General features: G+C 40.8%; 1 protein-coding gene across 1 annotated transcript in view; it reads left to right on the forward strand.

The window, feature by feature from the left end:
- Nucleotides 1–8,856, forward strand: part of LOC146809649 (uncharacterized) — a 763,091-nt gene extending 754,235 nt beyond the window's left edge. The window contains exon 8 of the mRNA XM_085616508.1: nt 3,345–8,856. Coding sequence (XP_085472634.1) covers nt 3,345–3,664 — 320 coding nt within the window. The 3' untranslated portion in view covers nt 3,665–8,856. The remainder of the gene's footprint in view (nt 1–3,344) is intronic.
- The last annotated feature ends 12,882 nt before the right edge of the window (nt 8,857–21,738 follow it).

Here is a 21,738-nt window from a genome sequence, read left to right on the forward strand (position 1 = left end):
GAAAGGCTCCAATACTGGAGTAAGAAAACAAGTTACTTACCTGTAACTGTAGTTCTCCAGTATTGGACCTTTCATAGATTCACATGCAACCCACCCTCCTCCCCTGAGAGGCTCACCTCGGATTTAGCACAAAGAGTGTTATTGCACAAGTGCACGAAAATCTGAGGGCAGAAGGTTCTCTCAGGAGTGTTCTAGAGGGTGAGAGGCTCTGATTGGCTCAGGGACTGGTTTAGTCCTTTTTTACATAACGAAGGTTATGGGTTGCAAAGGAAAATGGGCCTAGGCCTTTTTTCTGTTTGCTATGATACTAAGCAAAGCTTTTTTATGTACCGGAGACTCCCGTCTCAACGACGGGGAATGATTCAGGCATGATAATCTATGAAAGGTCCAATACTGGAGAACTACAGTTACAGGTAAGTAACTTGTTTTCTTACTGTGCTTCATGAATTCGATTGCATAAACTACCTGAGATATGGGTCCTGGTATTTGGAAATAGTGAAGAAGCTAAAGGTGGAAAAACCATACCTCTATAGAAAATTCATCCAAAGACATATTGTGGTGAGTGACAGAGAGGCAATGTTCTATGCTGTGGCTCCAGATGTCAAACTAGAACAGGCGATCCAGGGAACAAAGAAAGCTCCAAGAGACTTGATGGTCAGACACGTAAAAGTGAATATGTTGCTGAATGGCAGCTAGTTTACCATGAAGTCCTTTCTACTTGCAATGTTATCAGAGAGATGACAAACTCAATATTAGTGAGAAAGAGAGGGAAACATTTTAATAAACATGTTGACAGCCTTCTTTATTTTAAGCAGCAGCAAGGAAACCCCTTTGAAATGACTGAGCCTGTGTGACTACACAACTTCATGGCAAACAAATATGTGGATAACGATATAAAGACACGTCTACTAGAATTCATGGACACCATAGTTACCGTATGTATAGTAGGGGCATGCGTATGGCATTTTATCTACTGTTTCCTCATTAGAGGATCCTGAGGAGTGGTACCATTGGAATTAGATTTCGTATAGGTTCTGAAGAAGAGCCAATAGGGGAACGGCTCGAACCATGTTGACCAATTATTTCTGAAGAGAACAGACTCATTACATTCCGCGTCATTAGTCACAACCCTTGATTTTAACCTTACCGACTACGGGCAGGAATAAAAGAATTGTCCTATTAGTCAGGTATTTTTAACTTAATTTTCCACTTTCTCCCACCTCACTATCTTTATTATTTAACTACTTCGATAAGTGCTCCTGCATAACCATTAAGTCGTAGCACGCCTCAATCCGTAGAGAATTGGGATGAACCCCAATGATGAAGCATGCCACCAAAGGGCAACCCTGCTGGGTGAGGGGTATCGAGGAAAAAAGTTTTTTTCCTACTGAATGATCACAATGGAAATTCACTGTATCTCGCACACCATCCCCTGGGCAAGTTATCTTGAACTATCTGTCAAAGAATGCGAGAGAATCAGACAAATGTCTACTAGTGAAAAAATTGACCTTGCCTGCATCAACAATTGACACCTATACACGTGCAACTTGATAAATTCTGGTCATCAACATTGAACAAGATGGAACTTGGAGATGTTAACTCACCCAAACATTGCTAATGTCTCAGTGAACACTGAATTTCAAATTATTGCAAGTGAAATGATTGTCAATGAGGCGTCGGTGACTGCAGAGATATATTCAATTGATGCAGGTCATATTGGTCAAGAACTTAATGGCAAATTGGAGGAAGCTGACCTTCGTGTTGTACCACATGTTGAGTGGGCTGTTCGAAATGGTTTCAATTGAGTCATTGTACTGTCAAATGACACAGATGTTATTATGGTGCCACTTAGATTTGTTGCAATGCTCATAAATCAAGGATTGTCAGAGTGATGGATAGGTTATGGAACAGGCAAGAAATGACACTTAATCCCACTTCACATTCAGTAAAGGAAACTTGACCCAGAGATGCCCAGTGTTCTTTCTGCAGTGTTCTTATGGGTGATGGCACTATGAGCAAAACTGGAACAAAGCTTGGAGCTTTATCTGCTGAGCCTGTGAAGTTTCTAAAAGGATTTGCTAAGAAAGAATAAGAATGTGATTTTTAAGACATAGAAAAATACCTTGTGCGTGTGTGGAAAACGAGTGCTGACTGTCACACAATTGACGATCATCGGTACAGTAAATTCAAGAGATCAGTCCCTCTGAGTGACAGCCCACCAATGTCATATTTTCAGCATGGACACATTAAAAGAGCTTTCTACTTCATCAGAAGATGTGTAGAGAAAGATCCATGTGAATTTGGTTGGGAAGATATTGATGGGGTGCTAAAGCCGACAAACTTTCTAAAGCCTCTACACATAGAATTTACACATACATGTACTTGCAAAACCTGTGCTACAGAAAGATGTCCATATCGATATGCTCGTCTGCTCAACATGTTCAACATTCTGCAAGTGTACCATGAGCGATCGCCGAAACAAATAATTAATGTGATCTATACAAAATGTGTCAAACAGGAGTTATAAACATTATTTTTTTTTCTTATTCAGCTCATAAACATTGTTTGGTTTATACATAAAAGGATTAAAAACCATTGCTATTTGTTTCATTTCTATATATGTCTCTTCTTCCTCTAATATAGCCGCCATTTTAGAAAGTGGCGGAAGAGTTGCTCTGAGGAGTTTTTTCTGTCTCTATAAGACTACGTGAGCCCCAAAACCAAAATGAAGTCTATACGTCTCATGGTTCCTAAAATATAACATCATCACTGCAACAGATCCGCCATTTTTAAAAATGTTATTCAGAATAATTTGGCCCAGATTAGCAATGTCTACCCAGGCTAAATGACTTCTCTAATGATCCAAAAACACAAATCAAAAATGAAAATCTCTGGACAACAATTTGTTTATGGAGGTATATCGGGGCCGGTATCAATAGCAGAGTGCTGCTAACTGTATGTGGATATGCACATGGATCAGGCCTGCCTATGATGTACAAATTTTACTCACTAGTACAGAGTCGTTTACTTCAAGGTTATTTGGGAATTTCAAACAAAAGTGGGCCAGAGCTAAGCGGATACTTCTAAATATGCGCACATGAAAAAGATACAAAGCGTAGGACTCTCACATCATCTCCAAATAGGTTACCCAATTAACATGTTGTTTTAGCCTTCCAGATTAGAAATCTCACTGAAAGTTGTGTGGTGACTTGCAAGAGAATTACAAAATCTCTTTTCATTTCATTTAACTTTTACACACGTGAAGTAACACAAATTATTTTCTGTCAGTTAAAGCAGAGCAGAATGGAACACAGCTGTGATGTTTGTGAATCCATGTTTTCCAGGGCTTCATCTCAAAGATGGTGGGTGTTCTGGATTAAAACCGAAAGTCGTCAACAGTGCAAACCATGCAGAGTCAACAAAGGAGGATGATTGCTCGGATGAGATGTACACAAATATGGGAGTGCATGAGCAAGACTACAAAGACCTCAGCCAGAAAAAGTTCTCTTGTGACCAAGAATATGGTAATAACTATGACAGTCTTTTTAGATACCAACCAAACAACGGGCAGAAGGAAATGGCTGGAGAGGAAGACTATGAGGCAATTTGCACAAATGAGCCAGAGGATTGTGCCGAAGCCATTTATCAGAATTGGGAAGGATAATGACAGGGCCTTTGGAATTTTGCAGCAATGTTGATTAAATTATGCAACGAGAAAAGGCAAATTATCCAGCATAATGCAGCACATTTTGTGATAGTATTACTGCAATGTTTTGTCATTTTTACACTTGTTGACACTGTTTGGGCATTGATTGCAAATTAGTAGTACCAGTTTAACACCCAAATATGGGAATAAGCAACTGAAAGGTGAAAAGGTAATCTTGACAAAGGCCCTTCAACTGCACTGGAACACATGCAGCTGCATTCTTAGGTCCATGTTTATGAAAGGGTTGCATCAATTTTGCACCACGCAACTGGATGCAAAAGTGACGTAACCCTGAAGATGTGATTTATCAAGCTATGGAAGACCCCCTTGAGTAGCCCTGAATGGCTTGATAAATCCAGAGAAACGCATCTCAGCACAAATCCCGTTATTGCATTACTCTGCCCTAGGGAGGCGTTAAATGTGGGTGGGTGTCCCCATTCAAAACCCATAGATTTTGATGCATTCCCAGATTTAACATAGGTGGTAGACCTGGGCATGAGTGAAAATATTATGCAGAGGAAAAATTTCTTTATTTCTCCTTGTTTTTCCTATTTATATGTGTGGTGCAAGAGTGCCTGCATTGGCACTAGGCAGCACATTGTGCACCAGCACTGGTAAGAGGGAGAAACGTGTCATACAATGTGAAGTACATTGCATTCCTGCCCTTTCCCTATCATGCAGCACAACACAGCAATTTGACTTGTTGATCTGAGTGAAATAATGATAAATATGCCCCTTAGTAACTTTGGAATCGTTTGATCTAGAAGCAATTTATTTTTATAAAATTTGCAGATTATGCAGCAGATGATGGATTATGAGGAAAATGCAACAAATCTTTAATTATATGAAAAACGCTGCGGCCGCACAATCGCATAATTCCAGTGGCCCTGGATAAGGGTCTTAAACAGTTATTTCACCATCTCAAATGCAGTATTACATGAGAAACTAAGGAAACAATTGATCAAAACTGGGTCAAAATGATATGATGTGTCAAACAAATCGAGTTTTGTGCATTTCACAGTCATAGTCCCAACAGCATTTGAAGAAAATAAAAACATTTGAAATAAAATAAAAACAACCATTGGCAAAGCCAATAGGTCTGACTTTCATTTTCATATATGTGCCTAACTGCTGGCATTAACAGAGCTTGTAATGTTTAGTGTCTAATGGTGTAAGTAGGTTCCAGTGTCACATATTTGAGCAGTAGACTTTCCCTTGTGTCTTGTTGCCCTGCAATTAGACCCAGCAAAATCAATTTGTGAACGATTTACTGAAATTTGCACCAAATATTTCATCATAGGTCATGGTAACATAATGGATACCTAATATGGAACAACTAAAATTCCAAAGAGAAGGCTTCTAAATTTTTCTTAGTAGGATGTCGCCAAGCAAAAGAGCAAATTTTGCCCTGACATTTAACTTCAAACTCGCATGGGCATAGATTGTAACTAGAAAAAACCACACAAAAAGAAATTTCTTTAAACTATTCTCATTCCTTATCCAACTCAAGTGCCTAAGCTGTGATTAGACTGGATGTTGGTTACATAAAAAGGACAACTAGTAATTAAAATGATCATTTTTCAAATGCTTGAAATAAATATTAAAAGGTGTACACATCAGAAATGTCGCCAGCTCACTTGAGATAAAACAAAGACCACAATCCTTGAGTTACCAAATCGTACAATGTAAGCCAATTATTTTGACAATCTGCCCACAGGTAAAGAGATTATATATTGTGCTTTTTATATCAGCACTGCTGATGGTGTGGGACCATCCTTGTTCGGTTATGCATGAGTCAGGAGCTGCTCACAATCAGAAACCCTCTTGTGCCCAGGTGCATTGTACGGACACCAGCACGCCTAGTTTGAAATGCACCATGAAGATCTTTCACACTGTGTGCTTTCCCACGCTCAGAAGGTTTCTGCAAAGGAGCAGTGGAATCCGAGGCTTTCCCTTCCAGTCAGTGCACCAGCCTCCACATACCTCACTTCAAGTGCAAAGAATGATTACTTTTGTTAAGGTGCTCATTCTGGTAGCAAGTATCAAAGAAGGAAGGGAGCACAGCGGCACACTGTCTTACCTTGCCATTAGCTGATGTAGCCATCTAGGGGGAAATGTCCGTTTTACTTCACAAGTTGATCAAGAAATAAATCAAGATACAAAATTGTTTTATGTTGCCAAACTGTCTAATAAGGAAAATGGATTTTCCAGCAGAAATGTAAAAAATGTGTGTGATGAAACCAGCAGAATAAGTAGAGACTGTGAGAGTTCCTGCATGATATGGTGGGTCCTCTCTCCAAGATGGGCAATGAAAATGACATTTCTATTGAACACATATTGTATGTAGTATATCCTTTGTATTTAGGTGTATGCATATTGATTGCTAATATAACACAGTAGAAACCACATTATAATAATTGCCATTAATTACTTTTCATATCAGTTCTGGCGACTCATTCAATCGCAGATCGATAATGATAGAGTTAAGACATGTAAGGATTAAATGTGCACTTTAGAGGTGGCACACGTTTTTGCTGCAGGCAAATAACCCACTGATATGTTTACCAGATTTGGCTTGGTGACCTCCAGGTCACTGAAGGATCTCTGCATCAAATGCACTGACCCTCTCAGCTGTCTCATCAGGATATGCCTCCCTGAACTGCAGGATAAAAAAGTACTCACATAGCACTCTATGCCGTTGTAAGATGTTTCAAAACTGTGAATGCACATTGCACCTAAACCAATGGAGATAATCATTAACCCCTGGGGCTATCGTAGCAATATTGAATCCTGAGACTTGATGGGAAAACATAGCGCTATTCAGGAAATGTTTAACCCCCTAAATTGTCCTACAGCAAGCTTGATTTTTGGATCAACATAGTGAGCTGCAAAAAGGATATTAACCCATAATTCTGATTTTTATTTTGGCCATGAACGATTGACAATGGCTGAGACTTTTGGAAGCATGCCACCCATCAGCTTTTGTCTTTTAATTTTATTTGCGGGACGCATTTGCAAAAAAAGGCATATGTACTGGTGGTGCACAGGCTACCACTGAAACCATCCCTCTTTAATGCATTTTTCTGCTGCTTCTTCAGTTCCAACTGCTCATTTTCCACAAGAATAATTATTTTTGATTTACTAAATCTTACACCATAATATGACTATATGTTTGGGAATGGCTTTCTGCTGTAAGCCATATTTGAATCCCTTTTTTAGTTCTGACGCTAGCTAAGATCTTTTAGTTTTTCTAAAAATATATGTTTTATAGTAAGGGGCTTTCAGACAGATTTCTTCATCCATTTGGTCTATTGTTGTGTTATTCACATTTGTATTCCACTTACTATCACATACACAATGGGGCACTAGATGAGTTTACTTTGTGCCAGTGTTTCAGTTTTTACTTTATTATTCCAACATTATTCATTCCTGTTTGCTGGTAATGCTGCAGTTCTTTTCAGAGTGGTCTTTGTTTATCTGAATGCCATTTTTTATCATAAAAAGATGGAGTGCATTTGAAACTATTCTTTATAAAGTTATTGTCATTTTAGAATGCATGCATTGAAGTGCATTTATAACTGCACTCAGGATGTCATGCTGGTATGTATTTTAATTAAGGAGTTCAGTTATACTTGTAAATCAATTTAGCCTGTATATCCTGCTAGTATGAATGTCTATCTTGCTTTCATTGCTCTTGTATTTTATGATATAAAGACATTTAAGTATCATATTACTAACTGAGGCTCTGCTGTTTATCTATCTATCTATCTATCTATCTATCTATCTATCTATCTATCTATCTATCTATCTATCTATCTATCTATCTATCTATCTATCTATCTATCTATCTATCTAGCTAGCTAGCTAGCTAGCTAGCTAGATATCTGTCTCAGTCAGTCAGTAAAACCTTTATTTTGGTTACAAAGGTAACCATGAAAGCACAGCACACATTATTAGAGCGATGTACAACATATTCCTATTTTCAATGTGCATCACAAAAAAATATAATACATCTAATATGTAAAATATCATAAATATTTTAAAAGGTAATTTCCAATAAAAATACACACATAAAACATCTCGGGTGAATTTAATTCTGAACATGTCTATCTATCTATCTATCTATCTATCTATCTATCTATCTATCTATCTATCTATCTATCTATCTATCTATCTATCTATCTATCTATCTATCTATCTATCTATCTATCTATCTATGGTTTCAACTCTAGTTTCTATCTATGCAACCCTCTGAATCAGTGCTACCATTGTCTGTCTGTCCCTCCATCTGCCAGTCTGTCTGTTTCCATCCATCTATCTATCCAAATCTTTCTATCGTTGGAGCCTCTCTATTTATCTTTCTGTTCCACCCTTTGTACATGTAATAACGATTTACAAAAAAATTAGCAAAAAAGCACTAGCAAAGGCATGAGTCTGGCCGCCAATTGCAGATAATTCACCTTTTTAGGTTTGGTGTTAACCAGGACCTTTTGATCTTACCAAAATTATGTGTATAACTTTTAGTTATATGCGTTTTCAGCCAGACTTCCTCCCTTACTCTGTTGCTGTGTCATTCACATTTTTCTTCCGTTCACTGCAGCCTACATGATGGGACAATGAGTCAGCCCACTTCAGTCTTTGGCAGATTTAAAGCATGATGGCCTTTCACAGGGAGAAATTTCACACACAAAGTAGCTCCCTTCATTGCCTGGGGCTACTATTGTAATGTGTGCTTTTTTGATACCCCAAAAATATTTTTGGCTTTAGCCAATACTTTTTATTTTAAATTGATGGGGCCTGGCAGCTTCCCCATCAATAAAGTTTTGCAAAAACCACAACAGAACAATACAGGAATTGCCAAAGCCAAAAGACTGGTGGACAATGACAGACTCACTGGCTTTGCCAATGCATGTTGCCGACCTGGTGCACAAACTGTAAAAAAATACTATTGCATGTTTCTTCATAAAAGTCTTAGGTTTACACTGAATGAATAATTTGTTTATGGTGCATTAATCATGATTTTGATCTTTAACATGTTGTTGAAATTAAATAATCTAACTTGCTCATCAAGTAGTGTTTTATCAATCTCTATATTTTGATGTTCCTGTGTTTTAACGATTATTAACAATAAAGGAAATATGTTTCTGTCAGACTGTGATAAGAAAGATTTCGTATTTGAGTAAATTGAGCTTATTTATAGTATACTGTGTAATAATGGTAAAACAAATATAACAAGAGACGGGCACTAAAAAAAAATTATTGTATGTTTGACTGTGGGGTGGGCCTATGAGTATGAAGTTTGTGCAAATAATTGCTCCCCTTTTTAGGTTTCGCCTGTACAGCATTTGCGCTATGCTTGTGAAATCTATTGCTTTTCATATAAATTTAAAAAGCGGCTTACATCCCTCCCCCTTGCTTTCCTAGCTTGTTATTGTTTCCTATGATTGCCACTTACTTTTCCTCCATTTATGTTTGCTGCAGCATGGTCTCCTGCATTAAACAATGCTTGTTCCTGTGTGGTTCCTCGTGTGCTTCTCTTATCAATTTCCCGTTATCAAAGTAATGTTTCCATATGATATTGGGGAACTCTTTTTTAGGGGATTTGCCTACCCAGCGAGGCTTGGAACAATTTTTTCCAAGCCTCTCTTTCATCCCTGACCCCCCCCCCCTTTGCATGTGCCCCCTCCCCTCCCACCAACACAATTCACGCATGCTGTGCTCCATTGACCATTCCTTCCTGCCTCTATCCCTAATCCGTGCACCATATTAGCCCTGCGGTATGCACATAGTTTGCTTGGCATATTAATTCCTTGTTACGTATTATTTTAAATGTATTTGTGGGTTATAGGAAATGGTGCGTGTTAAACAACTCTAAGAAATGACCACCATTGCATGCTGCCACTTGCTTTATTGACTCTTTCATTTCTAATCAATATGTTAGTGCGAGACTGCTCACCTAGTCCTTCTGACCCGAGCAACCGAAACAGGTCGTGTGTGGTGTGCATGCTTCACTGCAGCAGGCTCTTGCTGGTGCCCGGGGCATCATGGAGGTGAATACCGTGTATGAGGTGCTGGAACTGTGCATGCACACTCTAGGCGCAGTGATGGAAATGTGTGCTCTGCTAATGAATGTGTGTGCGCTTAAACTGTCAGCGGGAATCTCATCAAGATGCATTCTGTAGCGTGCGTGTGTTAATTGCAGCGGGGTCTGCATCAGCTGTCTTTGCGTGTCTTTTGTAATCTAGTTGCAGCATCCACTTTTTGCTGTGGCCGTGTGTTGTTTTTCGAACACTGTGTTGTCAGATCGGAGTCGTAACCTGAGTATCAAGGCACCGTTTTATTAAGTTATCTATAAAATAAGAGCCTCTCAGGCATTGGAAATACCAAATATACTGGCACATGCATCAACAATGCCATTTGCGATTCCTTAATAGCGAAAAATAGGGATTCGCTAATAAGGAATAGCAAAAGGCTATGCATGTAGAAAACGCTTACAAAATAGCGATTTCTAAACATTCCTTAATTGCTACTCGCAAATTGTGAGTCGCAATTAAGGAATACCTCCCCATTGATTCCTATGGGCCTAGAGGCCCATAGGAATGAATGGGAGGACTTTCTCAATTTGCTAATCTCAATTAGAGAATCGCAAATTGCTCATGCTATTTCAAGGGTGCCAGGGCGTCAAAAAGACACCCTGTTGCACCCCTGAAATCTGCATATGAATACATCTTGCACATGCCCCAAGGGCATGTTTGTGTGTAAAATGGAACTTTGAAAAATGCACTTTAGTGCATTTTTCAAAGTTTTTGCAAATTACCATGAAGTTCAACTTCATGGTAATTTGCTCCCCCTATTAGCGAAATCGCTAATTTTTAAACTTTCATGCATTGCATTTAAGGAATCTCAATTTGGGATTCCTTAAATGCAATCGCAATTTAAGGAATCGCTATTTAGAGATTCCTTAAATAGCCATTTTTGCATTTGGGATGATGCATCCCAAATGCAAAAATACCGGTCGCAAAGGGGCAGATTCTGCTAATCTGCCCGTTTGCGAGCAGTTTTCTCGTTGATGCATGTGGCCCATAGTGATTGTGGAGGGGATGAGAGAAATTGCTCTGACCACGTTCAAGCGGGAAGGACAGAGGCCATTCATCTACAAATGATTCTTTAAGATCACTAAATGCTGCATCGATCCCCTTCATACCATTTGCTGCAAAGTTTCCTTCCACTAGAAAGCACCCCATGCTATATTTGATCAGAATGTACCCTGTTTCTCAGGTGAGTTGTAGACTAGAGAAATTCACATTGTTAATTCACAGTCACATGGCACGCTATTTAAATGGACAAATGCGCTTGTCATGAAAAACTCTCACCCACGTTGGTTTGTCTTTAAAAATCCTGATTATTTAACGCATTTCATCACCATGGAAATAATGTTGAGGTAAGCTGCTTAATTTATAGAGGGAAAAAACATTGAACATTTCTAACTATTTTAGCATGAATCACGGAGGCCTATTAAACTAATTGCTGAGTAAATTTGCGCAGAATTATCATGCTGCTACAGAGATCTTTGGTAGTCTCATACTGCCCCCCTTCCACGGATATATCTCTGAACATTATCTCACAATTACAAAGTTTCTTTGAAGAGGTGAAAAATCCCGGAAAGCCACAGTTTTTTTCCAGAAACCCAACCACGTCCCTGTCCATCCGCCCTCAGATTGCTCAGATCAACGGTGTTAGAAAATACTACACAGGTGTTGTTGAATCACCTGTTATACCGCCCAATCCCCCGGGTGAATGTGCGGTTTTTGAATAGTTGGTTTGCTGTGTATATGGACTTTTGACTACGAGTCTGATAAGTACCGCCATGCCAACTCAGGGTGCCTATTTTCGGTGAGTTACTTGCAGCCCGGCTTCCGGCTTTCCCCTGGCTCACTATGTTCTGTTGCTCCTATGTGTTTAACTCTTGGATTCATTCGCTGCAATCGTCTACTTTATTTGTTATATTCAGGCTGTTTTTTAATAGACCCTTATGTGAAAAAATAGGTTCTTATGTTACTTCTGCCTCCTCTACTGTTCTCGTCACTAATCCTGCCCTGTCAGTGCTCATGCCCGGTCACCACACCTGCCACATCACTGCACCTGGCCGGTCACTGCTCCTGCCCCGTCACTGGACCTGCCCCGTCAGTGCTACTGACCCATCGCTACTCCTGATCCATCACTTCTCCAGCCCCGTCACTTCACCTGTCCAGTCACTTCTCCTGCCCTGGCACTTCTCCTGCCCAGTCACTGGACCTGCCCAGTCACTACACCTGCCCGGTCACCGCTTCTGCCCCGGCACCACTCCTGCCCCGTCACTGCACCTGCCCAGTCATTGCTCCTTTCACATCAATGGTCCTGCCCCGTTATTGCTCCTGCCCCGTCACTTCTCCTGGCCCTAACTTCTCCTGCCCCATCACTTCTCCTGCCTTGTCACTGCTCCTGCCCTGTCAACGCTCCTGCACCCGCCCCATCACATCAAGCTAAAAGTTTGAAAAAATATTATTAATCATATAGGCGAAACCAAATACATTTACTAATGCTTGTTTGAATAAGGTACAAGTAAGCAGGTCAGAAGGGTTACTGTCCTCAAGGGGTTTGAGCCGCTCAGGGCCAAATCATTGAAATAACCTTGCTAATGTGATTGTATAAACCAAATGCATTGTTAATATTATGAATTTGAATGCGTTCTCTGAATTTTACCTCTCTTCAGTTCTGGGCAACCTCAAGGGCTCAGCAAGCATAAGTCTAGCTAGGTGTTCACAGAACTGCCAAGTCACTCCATGCCATGTGACATCCACAGTCAGGACTAGCTTGTTATCCATGTTCCCTGCATGCTGAATCTTGTAAACCTGTACACAAGATTTCCTAATCTCATAAAACACAATTGTTGGCTACTCAAAGTCTACCACTTTCTGTATAATTACCATGTTATTGGATGTGGACGTTACTTTGTTTTTGAGACCCTAATGAACCGCTCTACTCAGGTGAGTCACAGGTGGCAGATTCACACCTGCGGATAAAAAGATGGGAGAGGTCCCATACCCTCTACCAAAGTACCTGCTGCTTGTGCGCACGTGTGGGAAATTCACAAGGATCTGTGTGGGTTAAATGTTGTGCACAGGGGCACTTTTATAGCACAGCTCCCAAGCTTGCCTGTGGTCTTCTTGACTCAAGTAGTACTCGGGGTTTAGTAGGAAATGTGGCTTCTCAGGTAATGGCTGAAAGGTGAGCATGGTGTACAATCCTTCCAACGAATTCTCATTTTGTGCCATTATATCTTCACTTGGAAACTTCAAGACCCACAATTCTCATCGAAAGCAATAAACGCGCAGCTTTTACGCAAACCCAGGCAGGTGTTCCTTCGCCTACGGCACCAGCGAAGTGAAAACACTGTTTACACTATAACTGTCTTATCTGTGTTGTGTTTCTTGAGAAGACACATTCAGATGCTGCCTCCAGTGTTCCAACCGCTGTAGCATTTGATAAACGTGAACAAAATCTGTCAGGACAGTTGCAGCTGGCATAGGTTACAGGTTCTCACTTATTAGTGACCACTACCCTATATTAAACAGTAGTTAATGTTTACAGGGAGCACATGGGCACTGCATTTTCTCGACAATTAAGTACTGAGGTTATTATGTGCAGATGCCGCGTTAACATTATAGTCGTAAGTTGGTTTAAGGCAGACTCGAATTTAGTCCATGGTTTACATCTACTGATATTACCAGTTGCTTTGCTGCAAAGATGCCTCACACATCTGGTCGTAGCTGCTTAAAGGAAACGAAATGCTTGAACCAGGTGGGGAAGAACACACAGGTCTGTGAGAAAGTATTACAGGAAAACCCAAAGGCCAGAATGACTTCTTTTCCACTTTAGCGGAGTATCTTGGATGTACACAGCACGATGGAGCTCATTACGATGTCAGGCGGAAAGCCTCCTCCCGACAGTCAGAATGTTCCCAACTGTGACAGAGCCCTTGCGACCGACTTGGTCAGTTTACATCTGACCGCTCAATTACGATGTTCGTGGTCGGAACGTAAACCGCCTTGTCATTCCGACTTGGTCCCGACCGACTCGCGGAATATTCCTGTCGGTAGGAACCGCACCGTAATTCCCTATAGATGGAGTTCCTCCATCGGGATTATGATATCGGTTTCCAACAGCCTTTCCATGCCAGCCTTTCCAACATGGGAATGCTGTATGAAAGTGACTTTGGGGACCCTGGAAGGGCCCCCTAGCCCCCGCAGCCCACGGTTGGTGGCCGAGGGGGTACCAAGTGTACTACCCCTGTAGAACCCTGCATGTTGTTGCCGGCACCATGAGGTGCTTGCGACAGGGTGCAGGGTTTTACACACACACACCATTTTCCCATAGGAGCCTGTGTTACGGCTGGTTCTTGGGCATAACATGATTTCCCATAGGAAACAATGGAAATCTGTTGCATCGTAATCCGTCCACAAGTCTGTCAGTCCGAGTCCTAGACGGTGTCCAGCAGAAGCATTCTGCCAGACATCGTAATGAGCCCCTTAGCATTTTCAGCTTCCTTTTGATATATAGACTTTAGTGCACATCTATTAAAGTTGCATGGTTAAAGACGGGTAAAAAAGTGTAATTTACTCATGACTTTGTTACTCTTTAATGAATATACATGACATTTGGAGTATTTTAGCAAGTTAAAGTTAGTGCAGAGATTTCACTTGACAATGAGGTCTAATAAAGGGGTAAAGTAAATAGAGGGTCACACATTTTCAGTGTGATAATAAAATTATCGTAATTTCATAGATCTGCATGAAATTTGCAGATACTTGCTTTATGCTGAGGTTTGCCACTACAGGTTGGCCACGTCCAGGGGAAGCCACTGCTGGTGGGGGAGTGGGCACTCCTTTCACTGCCCATGAGGTGTTTGGCCGGATGTCTCAGGCCAGCCAAACCTGCATGCGCAATGAAGCTCTCTCCAGCCCCAGCTGCGCTGCTGGGACTGGAGAGAGCAGGCACAGGCTCACAGTCTGCCTGGGAGCACAAATTGCTGGCACTCAGGCCAATCCTGAAGCTGCTGTGGTGTGAGATCATCTTCAGGATTGGCTGCAGGTCAGGCTGGGTGCTTGTGCCCAGGGCCCAAAGCAGGAAGAACACGATGCGGCAGGAGACGGAGGCGGCGGTGGCATTACAAACGTCTTTTCTGTATTTAATTTTTATTTTTAATGCCCCCGAACCTTCCTCCTCTCCCCAACTCCCTCCTCCTGCCAGGTCTGGCCCCCAATTTGCTACGGGATGGCCCACTACTGTGGTCAAAGGCTGCATAAAACGGTGATTAGCCACACAAGTTGGGTGTCAACCCCTAGTGCACAACGTTCAATGCCATGCAGAACTAGGGTAGCCTGTAACATGCTACAAAGTCATTAGTATTCCCCACCCCAGCTACCACACTTCCATCGCATATATCCACACACCAGCCAGTGGAAAGCTGTAATATTTCCGTTAAAAACACACACAATTAACATGAAGTTATGGTTACCTTTAGCCATAATACCCTAATGTATGTTAGAAACAAATTGTGAAATTCCTTCAAAAGCCACATTTAAAATGTGGTTATGGTTACGAAATAAAACTTGAAACCCCCTCAAATACTCCAGTTATATTTAGTTCTGCAAACAATAACTCACACACCTAAGATGCAAATCATAACTACAGGTGTGGGAAATATTTGTAATTTGCATGTTAATAATTTCACAAATTTTGTGAATATTATAAGAAATTACACAAAATGAAAAACTTTCATATTGTGTTATTTTAAGAGATTTTGACTAAATAAATACTCAGCAATATGTGGTAGTCTCCTTGTCACAGAAAGTGTAGTTTAATTCCCTTAGTAGAAGCAGTAGGGCAAAGATGTTCTACCATGTTACAACATACAATCCCGAATATATAATGGATAAATTACTGCCTGCCATACATTATAAGAATATTGCAAGTCACAGAGGATTTCCATGGCCATATAGAGATTTGAGATTTGAGGCCGAAGGCCAAATTCCTTTATAAGGTTATGGAAGTCCGAGGTGACTTGCAATATCCTTATCACATATGCACGGGGGGTACTTTATTCCATATAATACAATGTCACACCATCACCTGTCCCACAAATCACTTGAAACCTTGGTGCATAGCTCTTTCAGATGAAAGTGTGAGCATGTTTGCAAACAAGAATTATAAAGATAAAATCTCTAGCGCAAAATTGAACTCATCAAAAACTTGTTAGATATCTGATGTCAGATAAGTTTAAATGCTCTGTCCATTATCCTCCATGTGTTTGGTTTGTTGGCGGGGTATGCCCAGACGTGGGTCCCTTGCTCACTTTGCCACTGGATTCAAGCTAGCCGCGCTGATGACGGGTGAGACCCCGAAACTGGTCCCAGGATGCTTGTTTCTGGTCCCGGGAAGACCTGGCTTGGCAGTTCAAGCTGGACTGTTCCCATGAGGAACAGGGTCAAGACTGATTTGCATATGGCTGGGTCTGAACTGGGGTGGCGAAGTGAGCTAAAGAACGATGATGAACTAAACCCAGATCTGTGACTGGGGGTGAGTGCCTGAAAAGTTTCAGCTCTCCGTCCATCATCTCCCTGTGTTTTCTTAGATATTTGTTGCAAACAGATGTTAGAAAGAGTTTCATGCAAGTATTTTTAAAAAAAAAAAAAATTTGCAGTAACTCGGAATGTGTAGAAACATGCAGAAATATTCTAGTTTTTCTCTATCTAAGGAGTGTAAGAAATAAATATGTTCCCGCTGTGAGTCATAGTAAGCTATTAAAATAGAGCAGAAGAGAGAAAAGCAATGTTCCATTTTCGTAGCTTTAAGCAGGTGCTTTAATTATTCCCCATGACCTAATCCACCTTCCACTTTGGCTGCTGGGTCTGGCAGCAGGCGTTGTGACATCAGAACTCAACTGTAATAACTTACAATAGTCGAGTTCTGACACGTTTTCGTTATAATCTCTGACTGGGTGCACCACTAGTTGCCAAATATAAAGCAATTAGAGACATGCATTTATACAGGGACTACAGAATTCCATGAATTAAAAATCCATCAATGCAGTGCCTACCTCTGCACAACAATATGAACACATATTTAACAGCCCTAGCATCCAGGTGAATGGAGCTGACATTTAGATAGAGACAGTGGTCAAGAATGGGCATAGCTAGAGGTCAGGCCCAAGATGGACCGGACTGAATATCTAATACATATTGCCAGCCAAATAATGGTTGTGCAGCTGCAAAATTCACCCCAGCTGGCATAAAAGAGCAATAGTAAAGAGGACTCTATAAGGAGCTTATTTTTGAATATTGCTAAGTTGAATAGTAAATTGCAGGTTTGTTTGTAATTGTAAGATTTGATGGTTTCAAGAAAGGTGGGCACTGTTGGAAAGTGGAATGGATGGTATGGATGGTTTTGTTAAGTTGCACACACCTGCACAATGTTAAAAAAAGATAGCACTGTTAGTGGCCTTTCAACATGGGTATCACATCAGCTGAACTGCGAATCACAACAACTAGGCACGGGTGACCCTTCTACAAACATCTAGCATGTAACAATCATGAAGGTTAGTAAGGGAATTGGCAGCATTGGCATCCTCAATGAATATATTCTCTTTGTATCAGAGTTTCAAAAAGTATGGCATAGTTTCAAAGAGTAGGTCAGCCTCATTAAGTTATGTTATGTTATTTGTATTTCTAAAGCGCAGCGGTTACCGAAGGGCGTCCTGGCGCTAGCTACTGCCATCTGAACACAGGTTCAGATGGGAATCCTATAAACTGAAAAGCCAGGTTTTGAATCCCTTCCTAAATGCCATTAGATCAGTGGCAGTTCTAATATGGAAAGGGAGTTCATTCAAGGCCCTTGCGGCACAGGCGACAAAGCTTCTCATTTTCCAGTTGACTTTTTTAATGGAGGGTACTGTCACCCTCTTAGCTCCTAAGGAGCGGAGGGCTCTTTTAGGAACATACCATTGAAATTGACGTTTCAGATATTCTGGCCCTATTCCTTCAAGGGCTTTAAAAACATTGCATAAGGATTTGAAACACACTCTTTGTATGACTGGAAGCCAGTGAAGCCTTTTGATTTCCTTGGAGACAGATACAAATTTTGGTGTGCTGGTAAGCAGTCTGGCTGCCGCACTTTGTAAAAGTTGGAGTTTGTTTAAATGTCTCTCTTGAATGTTCAGGTAGAGGCTGTTGCAATACTCTATGCATTGACTGTCCTCCAGCATAAAGGGCATTATTTTCTTAATCATTCTGAGAAGGTGTAAGGTGGCAGATGCAACAGCATTTATCTGGTCCGCAAAAGGGAGTTTGTCCTCCACTATAATGCCCAGATTTATTTGCTTACCTCGTAGGTTTTGGTAGAGTCCCTAATTCTTCTGGCCACCGTTTGGGGGTCCAATAATTGACAATATTTCCAAAGAAAATGACCTCAGGCTTACCTAAATTTAGCTACAGGCAATTCTGAGTCATCCAGATCTTGACTGACTTCATGCAGTCATAGAGCCTCTTACACTTCTCTGACTCCGGCCCCTGCAACAGAGACACCAAAATTTGCATGTCATCCTCATATGACGTAAGATGGAAACCAAAGGATCTGATCAAGTCCACCAGGGTAGACAAGTAAACATTGAAAAAGGTGGGACTAAGAGAAGACCCCTGCGGCACTCTGCAGGGGCAGGAAAAAGGTTTAGAGCGAAATTTGTCCATAGCCACAATTTGAGTTCTGTCAGTCAGGACGGATTTCAGTAGCTTCCAGGCTTTGCCCTGAATCTCGCAGGCCGACAGACAGATCATGGTGGACAGTGTCGAAGGCCGCAGAAAGATCCAGTGCTGCATTTCCTACCTGTTCCAGGGTTACCCTTATATCTTCAGTGGATTTATTAGGACAGCCTCTGTGCTGTGTCCTTTCCTGAACCCATATTGAGTGGGATCTAAGATGTTATTTACCTGGAGGAAGGCACTGAGCTGTGAATTCATGGTCTTCTCTACCAAGTTAGCCGGCAGTGGAAGGTGAGAGTTTGGCTGGTAGTAATTAGGATCCTTAGTGTCTAGGTTTTGTTTTTTTAACAATAGAAGGATCGATGCTATTTTCCATGTTTTCTGATACTGCCCTGACTCAAACATTATTTGTCAAATCTATTCAAGATAATCACTTGTTGGTCAAGCCCCAACTGGTAACTGACTATTGAACAATCTGAACATCAATGTAATTATTTAAAACATGAATACTCAACAATACATAATTTTCAGACACATTTTAATGTAAACAAAATTAGAAAGGGTGCATTGGAATACAACAAAACACCATGATCGAGGATATATGAAAACTAAAACCTTCAAATCATAGAGGTAAACATCTATTCCAAATTATAATAAAGAAAGAAATGCGCCTGAGAACAACAGACAACTATTCCTGAAAAGCAACCAATGCTGAGGAAATAGATATGTATGTTTACGTTTCGATCTTTTGTGGCAGATTTGTCGATCAGACCATCTTCAGGATGAAGAGTGGATTGTTATAGTGGTCTTATTCAGACTGATACCATTGCATTTCCATTTTAGTGTTGATATATACAGTAGCCTTTTCATAAGGCCCCTCTGGTGTCTGTGATCCAAAAAGTTTTTTAATTAAATCGTGATCATTCAGGTTCAACCTGAGTACCTGACCAGATCTAAGGGACCACTATAACAATCCACTCTTCGTCCTGAAGATGGTCTGACAAAATCCAAGCAAGTGGCAGCAACCCAGTACAAGTTAGCTGTGGATGCTGGGAAAAATCCCATCCAGGGTATGATCTGTGACATGAGTGGAACCTTCTACACATTGTATTAAACCAACGCCACTCATCACATCGATAAGAGCGGTTGTATCAGGGTCAGTAGATGCTTCTAGGTGAAAATTAAAGTCTCCAAGAATAGTGAATGAATCAGCACAAAGCCCATCCTCTAGCAGGGTTCTCACCAAGGTTAGAAATGTGTTCCTAGGTCCTGATGGTCTGTAGAGTAAAATGCCTTTAAAAGAGTGATGGTGGGGGAGGTAGAACATAAAGGAGAGTGCTTCAAATGCCGATTTGGATACTGTCTGAAAGGCAGCATTTAATGAATTATGATATATTACTGCCAGACCACCCCCTCTCCTGAGAGGCCTGTTCTGTGTGTGACAGAGGAAAACAAGTGGGGTGGCTTTAACTAGATCTGGTTCTGAGGCATCGTCTGTCCAGGATTCAGTAACAAAGGCAAGTTTTATATTGTGATTCACCATGAGTATTGCACAGTCCATGCTATGTTTTACCAATGATCTGGCATTTACCAATAAACATCGTAGTGGGTTTACTTGGAGCCTCACTGTGTTTGCCCATTTCTTTGGCTTCTTGTGCTTAATTTCCTGGTATAGGAGTTGGAGGAGAGATTTTTTGCAATTGGAACAAATGAGGAAAGTTGATCAAGGAGCTGTATAAAATGTTAGACACATGCAAGCTGTGTCCTTACCCTTAGGATTCAAAAGTAATTTGGCCCTAGAGTACTTTAAGAAGGTAAAAAAGCCTGGCTCAAGTCTTGCAGGGGGACTGGTGCTGAGCACGACCCGAGCACAGACGGGCGCAGACGGGCTTGCCATTGGCGTGCCCACTGCGTGCGTCCGCTGCTCGGTCGCATCAGCGTGCCCATTTATGCTATTGAGCTGAACAACTAGCCCGCTAACCATTAAAGAGGAGCATGTTAACATCTTTGGAGCAAGAGATGTGTATAGGGGTGACCAATAGTTGCTAACATGTGGGGGCTTCAACACATATCCTTCAGGTGAAGTTGCCAATAAAGGGTTGTGGAAGAAGGTATTTGCAGCAGCATACTAAAACCTGCCATGAGCTGGATAAAAGCATGCAAGAAAGGGTACACGTTTTCAATGTTCCTTATAGCACATGGGCACCTCTGACTACCTGCCAATAAATACACATAATTTAGGTGCAATGACTATTTTCTTATTAATTCGGAAAGCTGAAAAAAATATGATCAACATGACAATTGTAAGGACGGTGGAAAGTGATCACGAGCCTCAAAAGCAAGTTTGTCTGAACACTAGGCGATAGTTCGGCTCTATAGAAAGAACATATAAAGAATTTATCTGGAAATAGTCCCCATTAATACCAGGAGAAATAAAAAAACATCTTGAAGAGGTCCCCCTACTCTATGTCGTACTAGAGAGCTTTGGTGATGATATCCTCAATACACCTAGTGCTAGTAACAACAGAATACTAGAACTGTTTAAATCAGTGTTATCTGTAATTGGATTATTGAGGTCACAACCCAATAAAAAAAACAAGATAATAACAGACATGCCAAATAGTTACATCTGGCATGATGTGGAGTAGTTTAGCATGAAGCACAAGGTTTCATTGTCATTAAACACACGCAAGCTAAAAGAAGCACTGTTTAAGAAGGAATTTAAAAGATTCTGGGATACTGTCACTTATGTAGAGAAGAGAGTAGTAAATAAATAAACAAGAATGTCATATAGGAGCAAAAGAGTGGTTAAACTATTCAAGGAACCTGCACAGGGATGATAACTCTGGTCAGAGTAAAAACCTACCAAAGTGTGATAAGCGTAGGAAGAAAAATATGTCACTGAGCGGGTGTTTACTAATAATTTGCACAGGCTTAGCATCATAAAAGTAACGTAAACCAGCACATGTTTTTTATTATTTACTTTCCAGGGCAACGAGCATGACATGAGCATTCCCATGTAACTACCTACACTTTTTGACGCAAAACCCTATCCACCAAAAATGTGAGACTGGGTTTTGCATCAAATAATTACACCTTTATAAACCAGGTATTAAAAGGAAAACTGATGTAATTTCTCCTTTCTTTTCTGACTTTGAATGTGTGCTGTAATGAACAGCACAGATACAAAGAAGAAAAGATTTAAATGTTGTCTAGGCATAGTATTTTGTACTGGAA

The sequence above is a fragment of the Triturus cristatus genome, chromosome 7 (genome assembly GCF_964204655.1).
Source record: "Triturus cristatus chromosome 7, aTriCri1.1, whole genome shotgun sequence".
Taxonomy (NCBI): domain Eukaryota; kingdom Metazoa; phylum Chordata; class Amphibia; order Caudata; family Salamandridae; genus Triturus; species Triturus cristatus.